The sequence below is a fragment of the Homalodisca vitripennis genome, chromosome 3 (assembly GCF_021130785.1).
Source record: "Homalodisca vitripennis isolate AUS2020 chromosome 3, UT_GWSS_2.1, whole genome shotgun sequence".
NCBI lineage: Eukaryota > Metazoa > Arthropoda > Insecta > Hemiptera > Cicadellidae > Homalodisca > Homalodisca vitripennis.
Window position 1 is genome coordinate 139,511,612 of NC_060209.1, and position 21,373 is coordinate 139,532,984.

The following is a 21,373-nucleotide window of genomic DNA, read 5'->3' on the forward strand; positions in this document are numbered from 1 at the left end:
TTCCACCTTCCAGATCCTTTGTAATACATAGTACGCTATATCACGTGTCCTGTAACAGGATTCATCGATTATACAAACACAGTTTAAGGTCTATAAATGACATTTCTGGAGATATATTGCCACATTAAAAATTAAATTGTTTTGTTGAGTCAGGATACATGGCAGAATTTAAATAGCATTTAAAATTTCCGATGAGGTAAGGAGGGTAGTACAACTCAAAGTGCCCTGACAGAAAATCTTGGCACCGACATTTAACATTGCGTTTCTACTTTATTATTTTTATGTTTATTGTATGGCTAAGCTACATGTGTTTATATGTGAAATTTTAAACTCGTATTATTGTAAATAGTTATTTTGAAAATGTATTTACTTAGCTATTTTTTCGTTGATATCATGTGATACCATAGCTCTTAAGACCGATATATAAACATTTGCTAAAGCATTCCAATAATAATAATATATTATTATTTTATTCGTTATGTGGGTCTAATGATGTGTTACTTGAACAAGAAAGGCCTTACAAAAATAAAAATGATTCTATTGGAGTGTTTTTTTAGATTTATTAAGAATTCAAATAAGAAAAGACCTTCTAGAATGTACTTAGAATGTTACGTACTTGTGTATTTATATGAGTTATGAACTGTTCTATGCATATCCATGCACCATATTTGTAATTTGATTTGACTTTCCTTTTTTTTAAAAAACAATCCTCCAGCAAGCGGTCGTTATTTTAATTCACTCTTTTAATCGTATACTTGTATTTTAAACATTAAACTGCAACTTTATGTACTTATTCATTCGCCAGGCCAATTATAAGTTTTATGAAGGGAAGTTTGAAGTATAGTAAAAAAGTAATATTCTGACACTGTATGAATCGAACCAAAAAATAAATCGCTTTAAACTTTGTACGACATCATATTCATATCTTTTGCTTACATTTTTATTTATTTTCAATAACTTATATTAAAATTTATACAGGGTTTTCTTACTAATACTACTCACGGCTTCGCAGGCCATATCCTACTAAAAACAGGAACATCATGGGTATTTTCTTCTAAAAAGAAATTCTAAACACCTCTGAGTTAGGTGAGAATCACTGAATTAGTTACATAATCCAATCTTCTTATCAGTTCTGAATTTACTAATAATAAAAATTAGTGCTTTCGTTAATGTAAAAGTAAAGAAATTTAAAACTATAATTAAATTAATTAAACTTTTAATGCTATTTTCACTTTATAACGTTTAAAATGGACAGTTGATTACGAAAACACATTTAATACTTATTTATTAAGCCAAATATGGGGTTTACAAATTTAGTGAGGCGTTACCCGGAGGGATTTTCGTAGCAGAAATAGGCCTATGTGTTTTCGAGGAATCCTAAGTATGTCTATGTAAAATTTCAACAAAATATTTCTAGAAGTTTTACGTGGCGAACATACACCCAGGCACCATTAGTTTTTTATGTAATAGTATAGATGGCATGCTCAGGTCAATATTTTTATTGATTTTCACAAATTTAACTAAGTTATAAAATTTGGCATTTTTAATAAACGTGTTTTCAGAGTTTTCTTTATATTAGGGGTGATATCGTTACATTGGATATGTATAGTATACATACTACTCTTAAAGTGTGGCATTAAATAACTCAAAATTCAATTCTATATTAATTCAACAAAATTAAAAACACTCATTTGTATAAATATATTTTGTATAACTCTATATAATCAAAAGAACAATATGGATAATTCTCTAAGTAGTCTATTATGTAGTGTCTTCTTGTGAAAGGATCAATAAAAAAGTGATAGTGTACATGAATGAAAATTCAATATCCAAATTAATTCTGCTGAAAAGTTTCTTCCACAAATAGGCAGCAAAATTGTTATTATTTTGTGTTTTGTATTATTCACTTAAAAATTCTGAATTATAAGTATTATTTAAAATCTCTTTTAGCATTGGTTTTTGTATTTGAGAGAGATAAATACTACTTACAGATTTTAACACCGACCAAACGATATTAAGAAGTCTGCAATATTTGATTAGGGTAACATCCGATTTTCAATTTTGTTGACCAAAGTACAGTTATATCTGAAACAATAAATTAATCTAAAAGTTTAAACAGTTATTAAAATCCTTACTGATGACATTCTAACTAGTATTATAGTTATCACGAAATAAAGTAAGGTATGCTCTCAAAATAAGTTACAAAACTTAAAAAGAATAATGCAGCTAAATATGATAAACAATACTTATTGTATAGTGTTTTAACAGACAAACTGGTGAGATTGTTTGAAAAATCTGTATATACTTGTTTAATCCAAGTTCAAACAATTTAGCACCAGTATATTTTAAGAAAACTGTTCCAATCGATTGATAATGTACTATGTTATACTAAAAAACATGATATTTATTTATAGCGTTGTAATATATTGTTAACCACTTTAAAGTTTCAGGTTTCAAATACCATATAGAGACAAGTTCTCTCATAAACCACGTGACAACTTCCACTTGAATAAAATTAGTACAGCAACAAGAATGTATTAATCTAAAAACTTCACTTTACTTTATATTGACTATAGAGTGACTTCAACTAATAATAGTCTTACGTAAATAAACAATATCATCTTTTGAAAAAATCTAGAAACCACTGGACAGATTACTACTAGCTAATTACTGCACTGGAATTTTACCATTATTCAAAACATTTAGTGAACTTTTAGGAGTTGATATCTTGAGAATGAAGGTCAACAGTGAACAAAGTGACTTATCAGATCAGTTGAATACGTGACATGTACAACATTGTAATGAACATTAGTAACATATGATGTTCTTAACCATTAAAATATAAGTTACGATGTATGATTATATGATTGTACCTGAAAAACAATGAAAATATAAAGTGAATAAAACCAATATTGTGGTAATAATTTCGAATAGATACATGCTTCAATGTTTTAGACTGTCAAATCCTTCCTTAACCGTATTCTACCAGAATGTTTTTCACTAGGCAAAACGTTAAACTACTTTCATGCAACAGTATTTTGTGTTCCATCTTTTTGTTTTCTTGTTTCATACTCTTTTACTCTTGCCTTCTAATGAATGATATTTTTATTGTTGTACGATTATATTATGTACTACTAAACCATAATTTTATTACTAAATAGTGTCATAGGTCAATTGTTAGCGTGCTAGACGATTAATCGTGATATACCAAAACGTGATCATACTTTTTGCACGTTATGATACAATTGCTCATGTCTGACGCAATTATGAGTGTATTTGATATAAGGTAATGAGTTTCGCACAGTTTTCGTGCTGTGGCCTTAGATTTCTTTCATGTCCATCCATACGTTTTGAGTTAATCATTCATTTATATACAAGGCAGGATTACGCCAGATCAAGTGTCGCGTAACAGACTTCGCTGAAGCTGCATAAAAACTTTTAAACCTATCGTTCATTTAAATATCGAGATTCTTTTACTTCCCATCTGACTCATTATGGGAACCTGTGTCATCCTACTCATTATGATGCTCACCCAAATAGCATGGTTGGGCATGTACTACCATAGTGCAACTCATTCATGTCCATGTAAACATGTTTCACGCAAAATTTAAAGTCTACAGATTAAATTCATCTCGAGATATCTTGCCACATAGTGCATTAAAATATTTATAATAAAATAAAAGTTTCAGAACGTTACCAAAACGCCAGAGTGCGCTAAAACGCTAATCTTGATACGAGTTTTAATCTTGTCTTTTCACTCTTTTGCCTCTATTCTATAAATATAAACTACGTGTTAAAATATCAAATGAACGGATTCAGTTTCTTTACAAATTTATTTATTCTCCAGTTTTCTAGTTACTATCGTGGTTACCATAAGACTAATTTACAAATACTTGCTTACACTCAGCCAAATCCCATGGAATGACATGCACCATCATCGAACTCATTGTTGGTAATATATACATTGCACTTCATGTAGAATTAGTATTTTTTTAGATATCGTAAGAAAACATAGACAATAAAAGCTCAGCCAACTAGGAACTGGGGAATTATAATAGACGGGGCAAAATTCAATACTCCTACCTACGGAAAACCGCCAGGTGATTGACATCGCGCATCTCTTAGTGTCGCGCTCACTTTGCCTATTGCCTATATTGAAGCCATCTCTTGGTAACGGGTTTTTCTAGGTTCGAGTTTGAGACCAACCATTGAGGAGAATTGTAAGGGTTGGATTTGATATTCAAACTGTACAGGTCCAGGCAAGCGCTTTTAATAATTACGAATAGTGTGTTAAATCTCGTGAGTAGTACCTAAAACGACATGAAGCCGATAACATGTAACCGAAAATCCTTGTGTGAAAGTTATATAAATAATTAATTTATTACGTTATATCCATGTAAATACAAATTATAGCTAATTTGCATCTTAGATGAACTTAATTTGGCCACAGGCCACATATTGCGGAAACCTGATACTTTTACGAATTATTTATAAAAATACAAATAACTTAAGGAAAGCATGAGTTATTCTGATAAATGAAAAAAAATTATTACATACGTGTACAAAAATGTACTGTCAGAAAATCGTCAGATTTCTTCATTCTTTTGTGCGGTAGTGGGGTTAGTTACGTTAACATGAAAGACACATTGATAAAATTTACACATTTATTTTGCAAAAATACAAAATGTACAATACTGTGACTCTTTCTTATAAATATATCACAGCTTCCGAGTGGTAAAGCTAGCTATACAACGCAGTCAGGTGGTGGCGCGAGCTGCACCGGAATCCGGGTCATCAGCCTCTGAAGGGAGCAGGTCCTGGGCGTACTACGCCTCCTTGGTCCTCTTCGGGATGTGCTGCGTTGTACTCCAGGGCTCGCAGGATGGCAGCGGGGATGGGGGGTGGTGTTGGGATAGCATTACCGACGGGCTGGAAGCCGTTCTCGTCAGCGACGTAGGTGAAAGAGATGTCCTGACCGTCAGGAGCGGTGTAGCGGAAAGATCCTTGCGCGGCAGTTCCAGGACCATCAGGGGCCGCCTTCTGAAATCCCTCCTCTTGAGCTGCAATGCCATTGCCAGATTCGAAGCTGAAAATATAAAATAACCGTTACCACCCAATGCACAACACCATTATTACACGCACCAAAGATTAAAATTAACTATTAAAAAATTAGAAGATTAGAATTTTAACTAAATAAAAAAACTTTATTGAGAACAAAAATAATTTCTTTAACTAAAATTAAAAATACGTTGAAATTGAAAGCAGTATTTACCACATATTTGTTATTAATATTTATGTTCTAAATTGCGATAAAAAATCTAAATACAGACACAAGTTATGGAGAAGTAACTATTTATATAAATACAAATATAATAAATACTATTTGAGTTGTCTTTATGGTTTTGTTTACAGATAAGTTCGAGGATGTTTAGTACAGACAGATACTACATATTGTTCAGTTCACGTGTGTTTGTAATTGATGGGCTGTAAAGAAAGACAGCAGAGTGTAAAAGGTATTGTAATAGGTGTACATAAATATTTACACCCACGAACAAGCAATGTGTCATTATTGTCTTCCTCCTTTTTGTAATAAATATTAAATACGTATATAATTGCTGTCATTACCTACAGCATTCCTTACCGAGTACATAGTTTTCGATCTTTATATCTCCATGCTATTACTTGCGATCAAAAGAGGTTCAATTCCTTTTGTACAATCCAAAAATAAATCTACTTCCTGGTTGCTTTGTAATTTCAATTTGTGTGAATTATATGCAATCAAATTTATGTTCTAATTAATTAATGTGTTCATCTTACGTGATGTATTTTTTTACATTTCACAAATCTTAATAAGCAACCCTTTGTTCTATTGTAAGAATATCTATGTGGTGGTATTTTTCAAAATATATTGTACTACATCAAAAGATTGTTGCAATTTGCCAAAAAACCCAAGCAATTTGCCAAAGTAATGAGATAAAAACACAAAACCTGCTTTATGGATTAAACTATAAAAATGGGATTTAGAACCGTAATTGTGCTCTGCTGTCGTGCCGTGAAGATGTGTTCAAAGTTTGATCACGTCTTGTGTTTGCTGTGTCATGTGTATTGTGCGATTTGAATCACAATAACGAAGCAATTCGTTGGTCTGCATTTTATTGCTTAGTATGTTGAGTTTCTCCAAAACATTTATTTTACGATATTGGCTCGCGGTCGATTTGTATTTGACAGAAGTAAGAATATGTAATTAATTGTTGATTTAATTCAAAAGTGTCGTTACTAATAGAGTTCAGTATTACAAGTAGTGTGTTCAAATACTATGTTGCTAATTTCTTAAGCTTTAAGTTTATCAAAAACCTCTGTTTCCCTACTTGCATTGGTTCTCAATGTCTGAATAAATAGCTTTAGTATTTATATTGATAACAATGAACTATTGGTCAGCCTCATTAGACTTTACTCCTATTAGTTCCAAGATTAGAATAGAACCTAGCACTGAAACTTTGCTATAAGATGTACCTCCACTTGTAAGAACCGTCTGGGTTAGGGCCCTCCTGAGTCTGGCTGATAATAGGGATGATGGGGCCTCCCGGACCCGGTGCTGGCACTGGGTTGTACGGCCGGCCGAACTGGGGCTTCGAGCTCACCAGGGCTGCCAAGCTTGCGACTAGTACTATCTGTAACCACAATTAAATATTTAGTACACAAATGTACCATAATTGAACATACAATTACTATGTACCTATACCATATTTATATTAATATTTTAGTTGCACTCACATTTTATTTTACTAGCTGCGTTTTCTGTGGGAATCATTAATACAAGTCTGGATTTTAATCATTATATTCCGTAAATTTCATTCTAAAAACAAATTATGCATAGTTAACTCAGAACTGCTTTAAAATTACCTAAATTTAAAAACTACATACAGTATATTTAAGTGAAAATTGCCCATGGATATTATACTTATATTTTTGAGCTAAATAGAAATACTTTAATTGAAACAAATATTAAAACACGTATAAAACGTATAATACATAAAACATATTAAAAGACAATTCCTGATCATCTTTCCTGATGTTTGATAATTCAACAGCATACCTAACGAGAAAATTTGGATAGAAGTATCAATCGAGTGTTTAAATTAAACCGGTTGAATAATTTAATCTCAACCGACACCTCTAAACATGACAATTAACACAAGATTTCCAGGTCCGGCCAAACATTTCTAACATAATTTAAATATCGGGATCTGTTTTGAAAAGTAATTCTAGCCAAAAGACGTTAAACCAAAATATTGTATTTGGTATGTATATACAATTGCAATTTTAGTGAGGATATAGAAATAAAAGCACTTCGAACAAATTGTTTGATTGAATCTAGTTTCGCATAACTATCGAACAACTCAAATTATCTCTTAACTCTTTCCTTTAAAAAAATGTACATGAGAATACTTTGCAGTTAAAGAATGAGTGAAAGAAGTGATAGTATCTCACAGTTGCTTAGTTAGGACGATGCCAAATCCAAAGTACTTACAAGAAAAAAACTGGTTATAATAAATTATCTCCAACTAACCAGGAATTGATAGTGTATTGTTTGATCTTTTAAAAAGCAAAAGATCAAGCAATTAAGCTAAAAATGAAAACCCTTTGCATTTGAAAAATAGGAATCTAAGCATGTATATTTGTGTATATGTGCATGTTTACTATTATTAGTCATCAAAAGTAAATAATGTCTAAATTTAGAATCTCATTAAAACGGTGCCATCTATATGCTTTATATTAGTATAATAATACCATTTTGTCCGTATTTTTAATTAACTATTCCTCAAGTTTGAGATAAAACGCATCCTATGCCCACTTAATACAGCATACTATACACGATTTACATTTATCTCATTCAATGCAAATTCATATCAAATATTCTTGTAGTAAGTCCAATCGTTTGACTTTTGCCATGGGAGGAACTACGAAGTCGAAAGACTTGTTGAACATTATTGATCTACAGATATAATTTTATAAAATAAAAAATTGGCAATAGCAAAATAATGAAGTTAAAATTACATTAAATTAATAAAAAATATTTGTTGAAAAAGATTGAGAATTGTGCTCCACGCCAGTACAATGTATACATGTGTTCGTTGATAAAAAAGTAAAGTGTCTGTGGTGGTCATGTGCTTGTGACTTACCAGGGAGTACATGATGACTGGAGATGTTCTGGACTGGTGAGTGGTAAGATATATACAGAGTCCCCCTCCCTGCCTCCTGCCTTTGTGTAGCAAGCCGCAGACTCCGCGCTCCCCACATACCATCCTGATCTATCGGTAGATATGAACAACACCCACATGTCCTTACTGTCAATGTCAAGGGTGGATGCTAGACAGTGTTCTAGAGAACCTGCTAGTTTTTATTGTCATCTAGCCGATGTTGTGTCTGAGGCAAGAATTTCACTTCATCTCAACTATCCTCAGTTACTTAGTCATCAACATTTTCAACTTTCAAAGCTTTAGTGTTAATTAGGTTTCAGAAAATTAGTTTTAAACTAGTTTAACCATTTTTGCCCAATTCATAACATCAATAATTAATAAACATGTTCCAAAATGTATTATATTATATCCAACATATGTTATAAATTAAATATATGTGTTTCATGAACTGAATTGTTCGTAAACATTTATAGAAATTTGTCTAATATTTAGAAAATTGTGTGTTTAGAGTATTATTTTTTACCTTTTATCCGTTACATTAAAATGTCTTCAATTCTGTCTACTACGAAAGCATTACACCTAAGGCCTTTTCTTTGCCAAGAACTGCCTTTACTGTAGTTCACTACCTTGCGTTTTACCCCATGACAACAATATTTAAAACTTTTATTTTTGATAACAGACTTTTAGTTGATGTCTTGTTTTAATGATGTAACTAGTAGAAAGAAACGCTTTTTCGTATTTACTGTCAATTGGAAGATTTTGTCGTATTTAAACCGATAAGTGTAAACGAGTTAAGATTGTTTTCTTAAAGAGCATTATATTTTAAATAATCTACAAAACGTTTTTATCTCTATTAATTATATTTTTACAGTAAAACACGATTCTTATCACAATTCTATGACGAAGCTGCAATTAAAGTACCGTTAGTACATTGTACACTGACAAGCAGTCTATAGAAGAAGCGATTATTTTAAGCTGTAAAAATAATGTTAAACCTTAAATAGTTTCATGTTATTTTCTCTGTACTAGTACTGAGGAAATATCAAATTTTAAATACAAGATTAATACGATTTCCTGTTTTTCTTATAGAGCTTATACAATTTGGTTATATAAAAAGGAATAAGTAAATTTAGTAACAAACTTTTTGGGTTTAAATGAAAGTGGTCGACACTAAATTCGGCTCTTAATACAAAAAAATAGAAATCTTAGACTTTCCTGGAGGTTTTATTTTACATTACGAACTCTTTTACTTGATATATGTACAATGCACTTAAGAAATCAATGGTTACACGATGTGAAAGTTATAGTTTAGATATATATTATTTAATTTGGTGAGTTTTATGTAAATTTTTAACTACTGTATATAACTATATAGGCCTATATAGTTAATTAGTTTAATATGAAAGTACTATGTAAATCTGCCGATAGTATGGAAATTAGATTACAACTTTTTTTAACTTTCCAACCATACTGCACAGAGTAGTTCTCATCAGAGAATTCACTATCAACAAAATTTTACGGAATTAACTATCCCTACATAAAGGAGTTTGAGTAATGTTTCTGGAAATTTTGAACACAAATAATTTTTTATAGGTCTAATAAAACTGCCATCCTGTATTGAAAGTAAAGGAATTCATTGGCTTAAAATTGTGTAAAATTTTAATTTTAATTAATTTTTTCATTATCATTAGCAAACAAATACTTATATTTATTGAAAAATATCAAGAACAAGTTAAAAATTATGATTTTGTGGTCTTTTACATTTTAGGTTTTAAGTTAACAATTATGATTTTGTGTCCTTTTACATGTTGTTGATTTACCTTTTCAAACTTGTTATCTTATATAACCCAATTCCCTCCTTAACTCCTCACTCTTGATTTCGTATAGCAACCAATTTGTGTTCTGGTAGCGAAGACATTACCTATAATAGCTAGTTATGTTGTTATCTGATCTTAATGTAGGCATAGCAAAAGATCTAAGATTGAAAATAAAATAAAGCAATGTGTAACCGTAAAAAAGTTGTACAATAAGTAAATTGTTAGTGTGACACTAAATTGATGTTCATTTAGAGTGTATAGACTTAATTGTGAACGTAATATACTCTTGTGGCATAAAATCACAATATCTACTTATTAATAGTCAATACTGCAATTCCGACTGAGGTGAAGAATATTGATTCGTTATTTCATGTTTATTAATTTTTTTATTTGTAACTGTAAACACTTTACATTATTATACTTTAATTCAGTTATTTAATATAGTTTAATGTTCTTAATTTTTAAAGTCAATTTGTCTCGCTAAGATATAAATATTGTCACAGATACATTTTTCATTGAGATCATTTTAAAATATATATATTGCAAAGTATTAATAAATAATAATATTTATAAAAAAAACACTTTAGAGCAACAATGTCCCACGTGGTTATTAATGATTTATTAAACATATTAAATCAACTATAATTGTGGGCATTCGAGTACTTTCATCTTTAACCAATGAGTAAGTCATATTACTCTTTGTACTTTATGTTCATAGGAACCCTCTGGTTAAAACTACGATCAAATTAACTCCATGGTAAACTAATCTCCGAATGTAACCAATCACGCATATGGCTAATTCCCGAATCTAAGAACATCTTACTGATGGCTTGGGGCTTAGTTCCTGCATCATGCTGAAGGTAAGTATCATTCTATAACTACATATAATTGATTTAATTTACGTACAGTTCATATGCATTCGAATTTTAAAGCAGTTATCGTGTTTAACCACGCCATCTTATGGATATTGTGCAGTACTATAGTGGTTTAACGTTTTTAATTAGATCCTATGCATTGCAGATTTAAGTGATGGTCATTGAAAGATATCATCTTTCCGAATCATTGATTATCTATATTCAAGGCCAGAGGATCTGAGCCCTGAAGTCAGAGAGCGAGGCAGTATTAATGATCACTTGTGTAGAGTTGATATTTAGCACGAATGTATGTGGTAAATTCCATGAGTTCTGATTCAACACGTAAGACTGTCCTCTTTGTATGTATTCGCATTCAAAACCTGGAGACGTAATATTTCAATAATACCTATTGAATATAAATGTTTTTGCGATATGTAATACCAATTATTTGCCTAGTTTAGAGGATTTTATTATTTTATGGCTTTAAGAAACTGAAGGGTTACGAGGTTACGAAGGGTTATAACTCTCGTATACTTTGTAACTGGAGAGCTTAGTTATTAAGTGACAGCGAAAGTAACAATAATAGTTTTTAAGTTTTACAATTATTCATCGCTCATGCGATGTGCGAACAATAACAATATGGGAGAGTGTAATATAACACTATTAAAATGTCAATTAAATTGCTTATTTCATTAACATAGCAGAATGATACTTTAATTGAAGGTTAACTACAACAATTTTATTGACTCTGTGTACATTACGAACTGTGAAATCGGTACAAACATTGCAAAGTAGTAGATCTTGTCATTTTGAGCATTTCCACTCATTTTGAAATAAAAAATATGCATAAAACGTATTAAATATGTTATGCTAATTAAACACAAATATAATAGTCAAATATATTGGACATATTTATTTATTATATTATATAACTATATTTTGCAGAAAATACCTGCTGTAACGGAAGAAAACCCGAGAGCTGTAACTTAGGAAATAAAATCATTCCTTCTTTATTAGGATCCTACCCGTTAATAACACTATCAAGATAATATGGAAGTATCGTTTTATTTCGGTTTATTTGGTGTACTCCGATTGCAATAAAATCGGTTGAAAACGTAGTCTTTACTGTATCAAAATAAACTGCAAAATCAAAATAGCGCTCTCATGGGTTCGGCCCATGAAGAGTAGGTGGAAAATATATACAGTAGAGAGCATTGAATATCATATCAAATATCCAATACTTGCATTCACTACAATGTGAAAGCGAGCTAAATTTATTGAAACGTACAAATGTATAGGAGTACAAAAGATTTATGTCAAAACGAGAACTCAATATTTTATTTTAAGGCATAGATTGCTAAACATATTTAAAAACGCTTAATGCAGAATTAAACAGGGTACAGAGAGAAATATTTTGAATTTAAATTAGATTCGTGGTATCACTTTCTAAAGTATCAAAGACGTCATATGAGACACATTGTAAAGAGACTGACAATCAAAAGCTCCTGCATCTCCAAGGTCACTAACGGGATATTTTACTTGTCGAGCATACTGTAATTCTAACTGTTTGTCCAACAATTTTTACGCGCTTGTCACACACAGATTGCTATTATTATATCTCCACTATATCGTTTTAGTTCTTTATTAACTTTTAATTGCTTTGAATAGTAACAAAATGTTGTAATTGTATGTACCAAGAGCAAACCAGAGTTTAAATGAATACATTCTATTTAATTTAAGACTATCGAATTCCAGAGCTGCCAATTTCACTGGTACAGCCATTGTTCAGTTGGCCTTGTAATAACATTTCCTGTGAAAATCCCACATTACCAGTCCAACCAATTGTTATTCCAAATTGTTACAAAACACTTTCATGCCCGCTATTCCGTAATTACAATAGGACCCATTTGATCTATTTTATACATACAGTAGTAATTCGGGTTAATAAATTAAAAATTAAATTTCAAATAAATGAGTGCTTATTGAATATGGGAAACATTTTCTTCACAACAAAGATAATAGTTTTAGCACAAAACTAAGTTTGATAAACATTGTAAATATACTATCTTACTATCTACTAAGTGTTTTTCTATATTATCTTAGGACAAGACAATTACGTTAAAATTATTACTATTATTTTATAGAACACTTTGGTCGATAAAGGTATTGCCTAACACAGTAATGTACTATATTAAGAAAGGAGAAAGATACGTTTAGTAAGACTTAAAGAGCTTAAAAGTAAAACATGCTGATTGTCTCAGTGTATGCACACTCATATTAGTTTTATATCGAATATTAAACAGTGTAACACTCTAATATGTATTCTCTTTTTCAATCTCCTGCAAGGTGTAACACTGAATATGAATCATCTTCGATATTGTAATTGTCGGGAAGGATTCGACCCTTTCACCGTCCTTGACATTACCGCTCTTTCTTCTCTGGATCCACTCCAAGATGGTGGACGCTCCTGGGGCGATCGTGGCTCACTCTCCAACCCGTCCTTAAACTTATGATTTATCCACTTTTCGTTCAGATCGTGAACGTTGTGTTCATAAAACCCCAGTCATGATAACAATTATTATATAAATTCTTTATGTAATCCAGCAGAAATGAACGAATTCAAGCAGCAGGAGTCGTGTTGCAACTGCGGGTCGAGAAGATGCTGCAAACTACCGACCAATCGTGAATTTATTACGCTGTCAATTAAAGGCATGTTTTTCTACCTTTCGTGGAAAAGTGCCAGACTGACCAATCAATTAAATCTGCTTTAATATGTGCACAGAGGGAGCAGCTTGAAGATTCCTCTATACATTTTTACCTAGATAGCTTAGTTCTCAAACATGTATGAAATATTTTATTAATTGCTTTTTCGTATACGAAACAATAGGTAGTCAATACGTATGATTTACAAAAAATAAATATCAATGCAGCGTTCCTATTGTTTACTTGTAAATTAAATTGATCACTGTCAATGAAGAGCCTGTTGAAAGGTACTTTTGAAAATTCAAAAGAATTCAGTTTGGAATGTGTACCATTCTGTGTTTAACTACAAAGTAAGATACCGAGACCGAGCGCAAATTAGGTTAAATATTTCCTAACGCAAAGCGGTGCTTAGATAACCCTATCTCGTTTATGTTTAGAAGATAGTATTGCGTGTTATATAAGTATGTTAAATAATACCACTTAAGAACACAAATCAGATAAAGTTCACTAGTAACTTGATCTTCCTGTGGAGTATTGAAACTATAAGTATTCATAACATAACATTTCATAATATGTATTCATAACTAACATGAATACAAATACTTATTATGCCATACTTAGGTGTCCTACATATTTAACAGTAGTATAATATGAATTAATATTCAATATGTTGCAATGAATTACTGGGATGATATCGGTTATGGTAGTATAAATGTTCTATTCCCAATAACGAAAACATTGTCGGAGAGAAGTTTATCATTCACATATGTTTGTTTAAAAGTAAGTTTAATAAAAATCCGTAGCATATGGCCGTGCAGTATGGCTTTGCGGAATTCGATGGGATATGAAAATAACTTTCGATTTACTTCACTGATCCTCCAGTTGGATAATTATTACTATTCAGGCACTGTTTAACAGTAACAACACTGACACGGGGACGTAGAGTCAGACAGGGTTGTATGGAGAGAGCACCTAATGATGACTTTTGAAGGTCTCTGTGTCAGAGGGAAGAAATTTTGTGTAGGTATCAAGAATATTCGTGATCATTTAAACTCTATTCACTGAGATCTACTAGTCTTGCGTATATATCTTACCATATCCCTATATCACATCTTGAAGGTTGAATTATTATCATGTAAATTTGAACTAACTTTAAATAAAGTATTCGCCTTAACTTTGTGTATTCTCAGAAAATCAAGTACAAGATATGCAAATGCGCATCAGTGTAGAACATTTAATAGTATTTTTATATTTACATAAGCCATTCCAAATTTATTATTCGGATAGAGATCGCAAAACTCACTTAGTTCGTTTTAACTATTGAATCTTAAGGAAAGCATTGCGTTTATATTTCTAACCTAGACACTACATAGTTACTCAAGCCAAGTATGTTTACTTTAAAAAACCTACCTGTGCTTAAATAGAATATTCGCTAAAAGTAAACTTTTTTGGTTACCACACTATCAATATTTCTTTCTCTATGATTTTTCAAAGTACTACAATATAGTTATTACTATATGAAACTGTTTTTATAATTTGAAATGTATTAGAGGTAAATACGAATATTTAAACCACTGGATTTTGACACATTACAAACGAATCAACCAATATTAGTTTTGAATTTCTAATATTGTTTATAAGCATACAGTATTTGGGGAAAATGTTGTTAATCCTAAATACAAATGTATAATAGTGCAATTGTATAAGAGATAATGAGGTTTATACTGATAAAATCTATAGAAAACTCCTCAATTTATTGTTATTAATATCTTGTAAAATTATAACTGGTTAGACCAAAATGATATAAAAATGCAATATTTTAGCTCAAAAACTTATGAAGTTTATAAGGCAAAAACTTGAGTTTGTATCGTCTAGTAATATAAATGTACACGTGGGTTGTGTATTGTTTTGAAAGATTTTGCAAATATTATGAATGGAATTACAATTACTTATTTGATGGAAAATTAATAATCTAGACTACGTATCAACTCAATAGTATCCAGGTTTCTAGAGTAGTATTTATGTTATGGAATAAAAAAGTGTATTGGATATTCTTTCCTTATTTTGCATCTACGTTTCCTTACACTTGAAACCATTGATGTTATTGTAATGGCTTTAAGATATATGATATGAAGGAAAAGACGACAACCTAGAGTTTTAATTTTAAAATCATTTTGAAAATTTTTTAACCAGCAATATTTATAATTTTGATTGCAGAGGAAACGCATGATTTCTAGGCTAAGCCTGGTTCAATTTCTTGGTTTTCTTTTTAGACGTGTTATATTTGTAAGTGCAATAATAACCTTCAAGCAATTGGGTTGCAGTTTAAAGAAGGTATTATTGTAATTCCATTGTTCGCCAATGAACGAATAAAATCAATAACTTAATGATTAACAAGTCATTTTAATAAGTACAAATGTTCAATGTCAAGTTAAATATAGTACTTGGTAGATAAGAAAGTAAAAAGTAATAACGAAAAGAATTTTGGAACACTTATGTTATTCGAAATGTGGCACGTTCACTTTGTAAATATTATATGTTTCAAAACTGGTGTTATGGATTTTCCGTTAATTAATTAATTATTAAAAAGTTAATATTTTATGTACGTATTTCATAATATCTGTTTACAGTTTAGAATTGCAAATTAAATACATAAAATCCTTCTACTCCCAGAAGGATGCATCATCAAATGACGTAACGATTAGTGTTGAACGACCAAGTAAGGGCGATGTGCAGCGACCTCTGTTGTAACAGCGATTATATCCTCACACTATTAACCGCGCAAGTCAGATACTGGTAAATTATGCGCCCAGTCATTCGAAAATTTACTGCTATACATGATAGCTTGGATAGTATCTTTCTTTTCTGATACTTTTATAATTATTAAAGTGAATGATGCTAAACAGTTTTAGTAACACTCAATTCTGATCACTCCGAATTTATATTTCACCTATTTTAATCAAGGATCCGACTGTTTTAATCAATATACGCTCATACGTTTACTTTAGTACAAAATTTAAAATTACCTGTTTCGTAGTCTGAATCATATATATATTCTTATTATGATTGCACATACTATTATTTGAATTTTACTGATTGTTAGACAAATTTCTAATACACCTATTGCAAAGTGTAAAGGTAAAAGTTCTCTGCATATATGGAACTTAGGAACTTCCTACAAGTGAATGGCAAGGTTAAGTGTTTAGGCATTGTTATAGCCAATAAGGCCGTAAGAGGTGGAGGCTCATGGTAAAAAAAACACAAAAAAGTAGAGAGATTAAGGATGGTTGGATTTAACGAAAATTAAAATGGATGTCTATTAGCATGTACTATGTGACAAAATATCAACTTCTAGTTCAAGGATTCTAACTAGAACTGACAAAAATGTTCTCATATAACCTTCTGTTGTTAAAATCATATTCTTTAGAGTCGATGAGAAATTTGCAATCGTATGAAAATTTTTCCAATATCGATGTGAAACTTACGTAATATAATTAATTGTAAATAATCACGTGTTTTCTGACGTTCGTTAAGACATAACGACGGAGTTCTTTAAGGTCAAAACCATTGTGGGTTTAATTTTACTCTAAATGCTTTGTGATGGGATAGGTACCACAGTACCACAGTTGGTATTAATATCTTAGAGAGTAATTGAAAACACCGAATTATTATTTCTCAGGAAAGAGCAAAGCAGACAACTCTGAAGCTGGGAGATTCGTAACACCTGAAACTTTCAAAGGGCGGGACCTGCCAGTGGTCGCGATGACATAGAAGCTAAAACTCCCAAAAAGCAGAAACTGCCAAAGGATGGGAGCTGTAATAGGGTGAGAATTTCAAGACATCAGCAGTTGACAGAGACAAAGAGCTCACATAGTACAAGACCTGACAGAGAACCTTCCCAATGCTGTAGACATCCGAGAGCAAGAACTTGTACCGTTAGTTAGTCCCATTTTATATAATGCAACATTTCACAACCTAGTTAGCTAGTACAACTTAATATTATTTTTTATCCAATGTTCCGGAACTAAATTATCGGCGGACTAACTACCTAATTGGCATGCGTATGAATATTTTATTCCAACCCTTTGTAGCAGCCCAACTACGTGGCCGATTTCACCTCGCGCGCTATGTCCGTAAGTAAAATTTATATTTTCGTATTATTAAATTAGCCCTTTGATGCCAAACATATAAAAATGAATGTAACGTAAAGTAAAGTTGTAAATAGTAAAGTAACTTACCCTTGAAGATCTTTTATTTGCTTGATTGAAATGGATACAAGTTGTGGCGTCGTCCTTCTGACGAGCACGTTGTGATAAGTTTTTTGTCTCATTAAATGGCTAATACCGTCGCGAATTTGTTTTAGTCGAGCTCACGTATTATTTGAGTAGATGGCTACCACTTTCATAACTTCTACTCCTCTTCTAGTAATTACCGACTAGAAATAACCCTTCTTAGACTACAGCTTCAATGTCTCGTGCCAAAACGCCGACGCCCGGGTTGTGAGTCTACATATTGCAAAGGGAAGTAAAATCTTAAAGTTTTATAAAGTAAAATATCGTAGGCATAATTCCATAGAACATTGGATATTTTAGGCCCACCTATCAGATATACATTTTTAGTTATTCTACTCTAATATGCAGCAACGTGGCAAGGCATACATTTAGTTTACCAATTAAAAGTGGTGCTTGTAAGTTTCATTAATTAAATTGAACTTATAAGTAAACTTTGCAATTAGATTATTTATTACTACGACCTCAGAAGTCACCACCCCCATGTGTTATCGTGTTATCCAGGAGCCAGGATATGCTTGATTCTGAGAGCCTCTAGAGGGCGGGACCTCCCAGAATTTGGAAGTCATCCAGGTGGCTGATAAAGGCATTAAACTGTGAAAAAATTTAAATAGGAATCTGTAAGATTGTAAGAGCTGTCTGTCTGGTGGTGATCTACCTAAATCTTGTTGCCGATGAGCCAAAAAGGCCTTATTAGCATTTTCTATACACATATTTCCTATCAACGGGTAAGCGTTCTCCTGAACTCTCCAGAAGGTTAAATTGGTGTAATACTCATACTGATAAAAATTATAGAATAACCTCAATATGTTCTTAATTCTAAGTGTAAAGAAATTCCGAAAATCTAAATCTGTAATAAGTGTAGCTTTTACTGTATATATCAAAATTTATTAAGTAATAACAGACAATATACTCTACGCTTAACAGTATTAGTAGTTAGTTATATTTTCATTCAGGCGCAAATTATAATGTAAGCTTTCGTTCTTAATACTTAGAAAACTTACAATAATGCTTATAGTATTGTTCTTAATAAATTTTTAAAATTAAGACTGTTGTTTTAGAAAATGATTTTGGGTTTCAAGCGAATATTTATATGACCTTTAAAATAAGAAAAACGTTATGTTTTAATAACAGGAACTTGATAGAAACTTTGGACTTGGGTTACCATACCAACAATAAAACAATAAAATAACCAAGTTTTGTTAATTTTTGTGGGCGTATCTTTTTTCGTTCAATACATACATAATACAAAATTGAAAATTAAAGTATCACAACACGACAACAATAGGCAGTTGAGAAAAAATTAAAAATTGCTCACAATGATGAAACATAATAAACAATCGAAGAAAATGAAATCCACAAAAATAACAAATAGCATATATCAAAAGGTCTTTTTTATTGCTCTATTTCAATGAAACGATAAAAGATTTAAGAAAAATATTAATATACAACAAAAAAGTAGTTACTTGTTGTATGTGTAGGTCACATTAATACACAAGACATACAAACATAAAAAATAACATAGAAAAAAGGTAATAAGTACTAAACCCAACACGTGTTATATGCAGTACCCAGGAGTGGTCACTTCTGGATGTGTTTTACCTTTTTGCAAAACTTGCACTGGATACAGTACAAAAGTATGTGCCAATTATATCTGGTAACCCTATAGATGAACAGGAGCTGCACATCACTATCCGCAAATGATATAACATATTTGGGTTGAAGGCTGTTTTAATCGGCAGATCTAGTCTATTGTGAAGGATGACTGTTGGAGTGAATGGGGCCCTCTTAATGTTAAAGATTGATGCTAACCTGGACACGAGTAGTGCAATTCCCTGCCCGCTGTATCTGGAGAGGCTGGAACAGAACTGACCTTCCCTTCTTCCAAGGTTACATAACTATGGCATACGTGAGAGCCCGCTATCGCTCCTCGTGAGATTTAGACCGGAGGCTCTCTACCTCAAACCAAACCCTTTTGGAATATTCTATCATTCAGGAAGCGAGTAAAATTATGCTTTTAGGCCTAAGTGCAATTATAGATGTTTCATATTACTTTACTAAGCAGAAATAGCCCCTAACCCTCGCATTTAGTAATTCAAAGATTGCCGATTAACTCACCTGTAAGATAACGTGATTAGTTACTTTGCCTGTATAATCTCTAAATAAAGAAACGTTGAGATGAAGATACTATTTTGGTAGGATGATCGAACTCTAACAATAGTCGGTAAATGATTCTGTAGGTCAATAAGTTTATGGAACTTGTACAAACTCGTAAGTCAAATTTGTTAAAATTCTAGTGTATAATAAAGACCTATGTCTGTTAGAGCCAAATATCCATCTAGTGTACACTCAGATGTTGAGATGTACAATTAAGTGCACTAAAACTTTTGGAAATGACCTCAATTCTCGAAAGTACACCAGTGCTATCTGAAAAGCTCTATTCGTTCGTAGCTGGCCCAAAGAAATTTCCTTTATTAGAATGCAGTAAAGGAAGAACAAGCAAACTAATTCACAGTAATGCATCATAATTCAAATTTACAAAGTGATCAGGCAAATTTCAATGATGGCACGGCTTAGAGATTGCAGAAAGCATGTGGATAGCGTAAAATCACAAGAAATTGTAACATTGAATAACTTATCCCTCACAAAAAATAACGCTTGGACTATTACGTAACAATAATTTAAATATGATAATAATTTCTAACAGCTGGAAATAAAATTTATATTTTAGTAGATAAATATATAGCATAATAGTCAGTGTTTTGTTTAAACTGTGTCAGTTTTTAATACCATAGTAAAATTTTCTCCTTCACGGCTCCAAAATACTGTCTTTAAACCTAAGGTCCAACTATTCTAAAATGGATGAGAAGAGTACAATATGTTTCAGCCTTGTTAGTTTGTAGGAAATTACGGGTAAGTGGTAGTTCTATCTAATTGGACAGTTTACAACAAAATATTTTTAGGTTTCAACTTTTTAATGCTCAATATATGATAGTTATTTTACAGGGTATATTTATTAAGTTGGTCTGTAAATAGTTGAATAACTCGTAGTAGTAAATTACCACATAAATGAGAGTGGCCGCGGAACAGTGAGCGGGAGATCTTGGTAAATCGTGTACTCTCCTCCCTTCATACCACATATATCATAATGATTAGTAGAATCTTTGCCACTTCTAATAAATTTCCGTTTTCCATTCGTTATAATATATTATACTATGCATTTAAAGAATATATGAAATACTACTACTTTCTACGCTCATACAGACAAAACAATCAAGTTTTAAACATTTTTATGTGTACATACAGTAAAAAATAAATCGCACACTATAAAACATTAAAATCTATGTAATTTTAATACTTTACACAAGTTAGGCATTATTTGAGTTTGTATAAAATTAAATAAATTCAAAATAATTACAATCAATTTAACTTAATATTAATAAATATATTAATAATATATATTATTTATTTAAAATAAATAAATCGCACACTATAAAACATTAAAATCT

At 31.4% G+C, this 21,373-nt stretch overlaps 1 protein-coding gene across 1 annotated transcript; it reads right to left on the bottom strand.

The window, feature by feature from the left end:
- Positions 1–4,650: 4,650 nt before the first annotated feature.
- On the bottom strand, positions 4,651–8,306 carry LOC124358374 (endocuticle structural glycoprotein SgAbd-4-like). The gene is made up of 3 exons (XM_046810675.1): positions 8,184–8,306; positions 6,514–6,671; positions 4,651–5,086 (listed from the first exon to the last, which is right to left on the bottom strand). Exons 1-3 carry the CDS (start codon positions 8,304–8,306, stop codon positions 4,795–4,797), a joined length of 573 nt encoding a protein of 190 aa, XP_046666631.1. The 3' UTR covers positions 4,651–4,794.
- Positions 8,307–21,373: the final 13,067 nt, after the last annotated feature.

Excerpts from the sequence above, each read along its gene's own strand:
- LOC124358374 (XM_046810675.1), bottom strand. The coding sequence starts at position 8,306 with ATGGTATGTGGGGAGCGCGGAGTCTGCGGCTTGCTACACAAAGGCAGG. Across the intron at positions 6,672-8,183 it reads CAGTCATCATGTACTCCCTG|ATAGTACTAGTCGCAAGCTT; the intron begins GTAAGTCACAAG and ends TTGTGGTTACAG. Across the intron at positions 5,087-6,513 it reads GACGGTTCTTACAAGTGGAG|CTTCGAATCTGGCAATGGCA; the intron begins GTACATCTTATA and ends TTATATTTTCAG.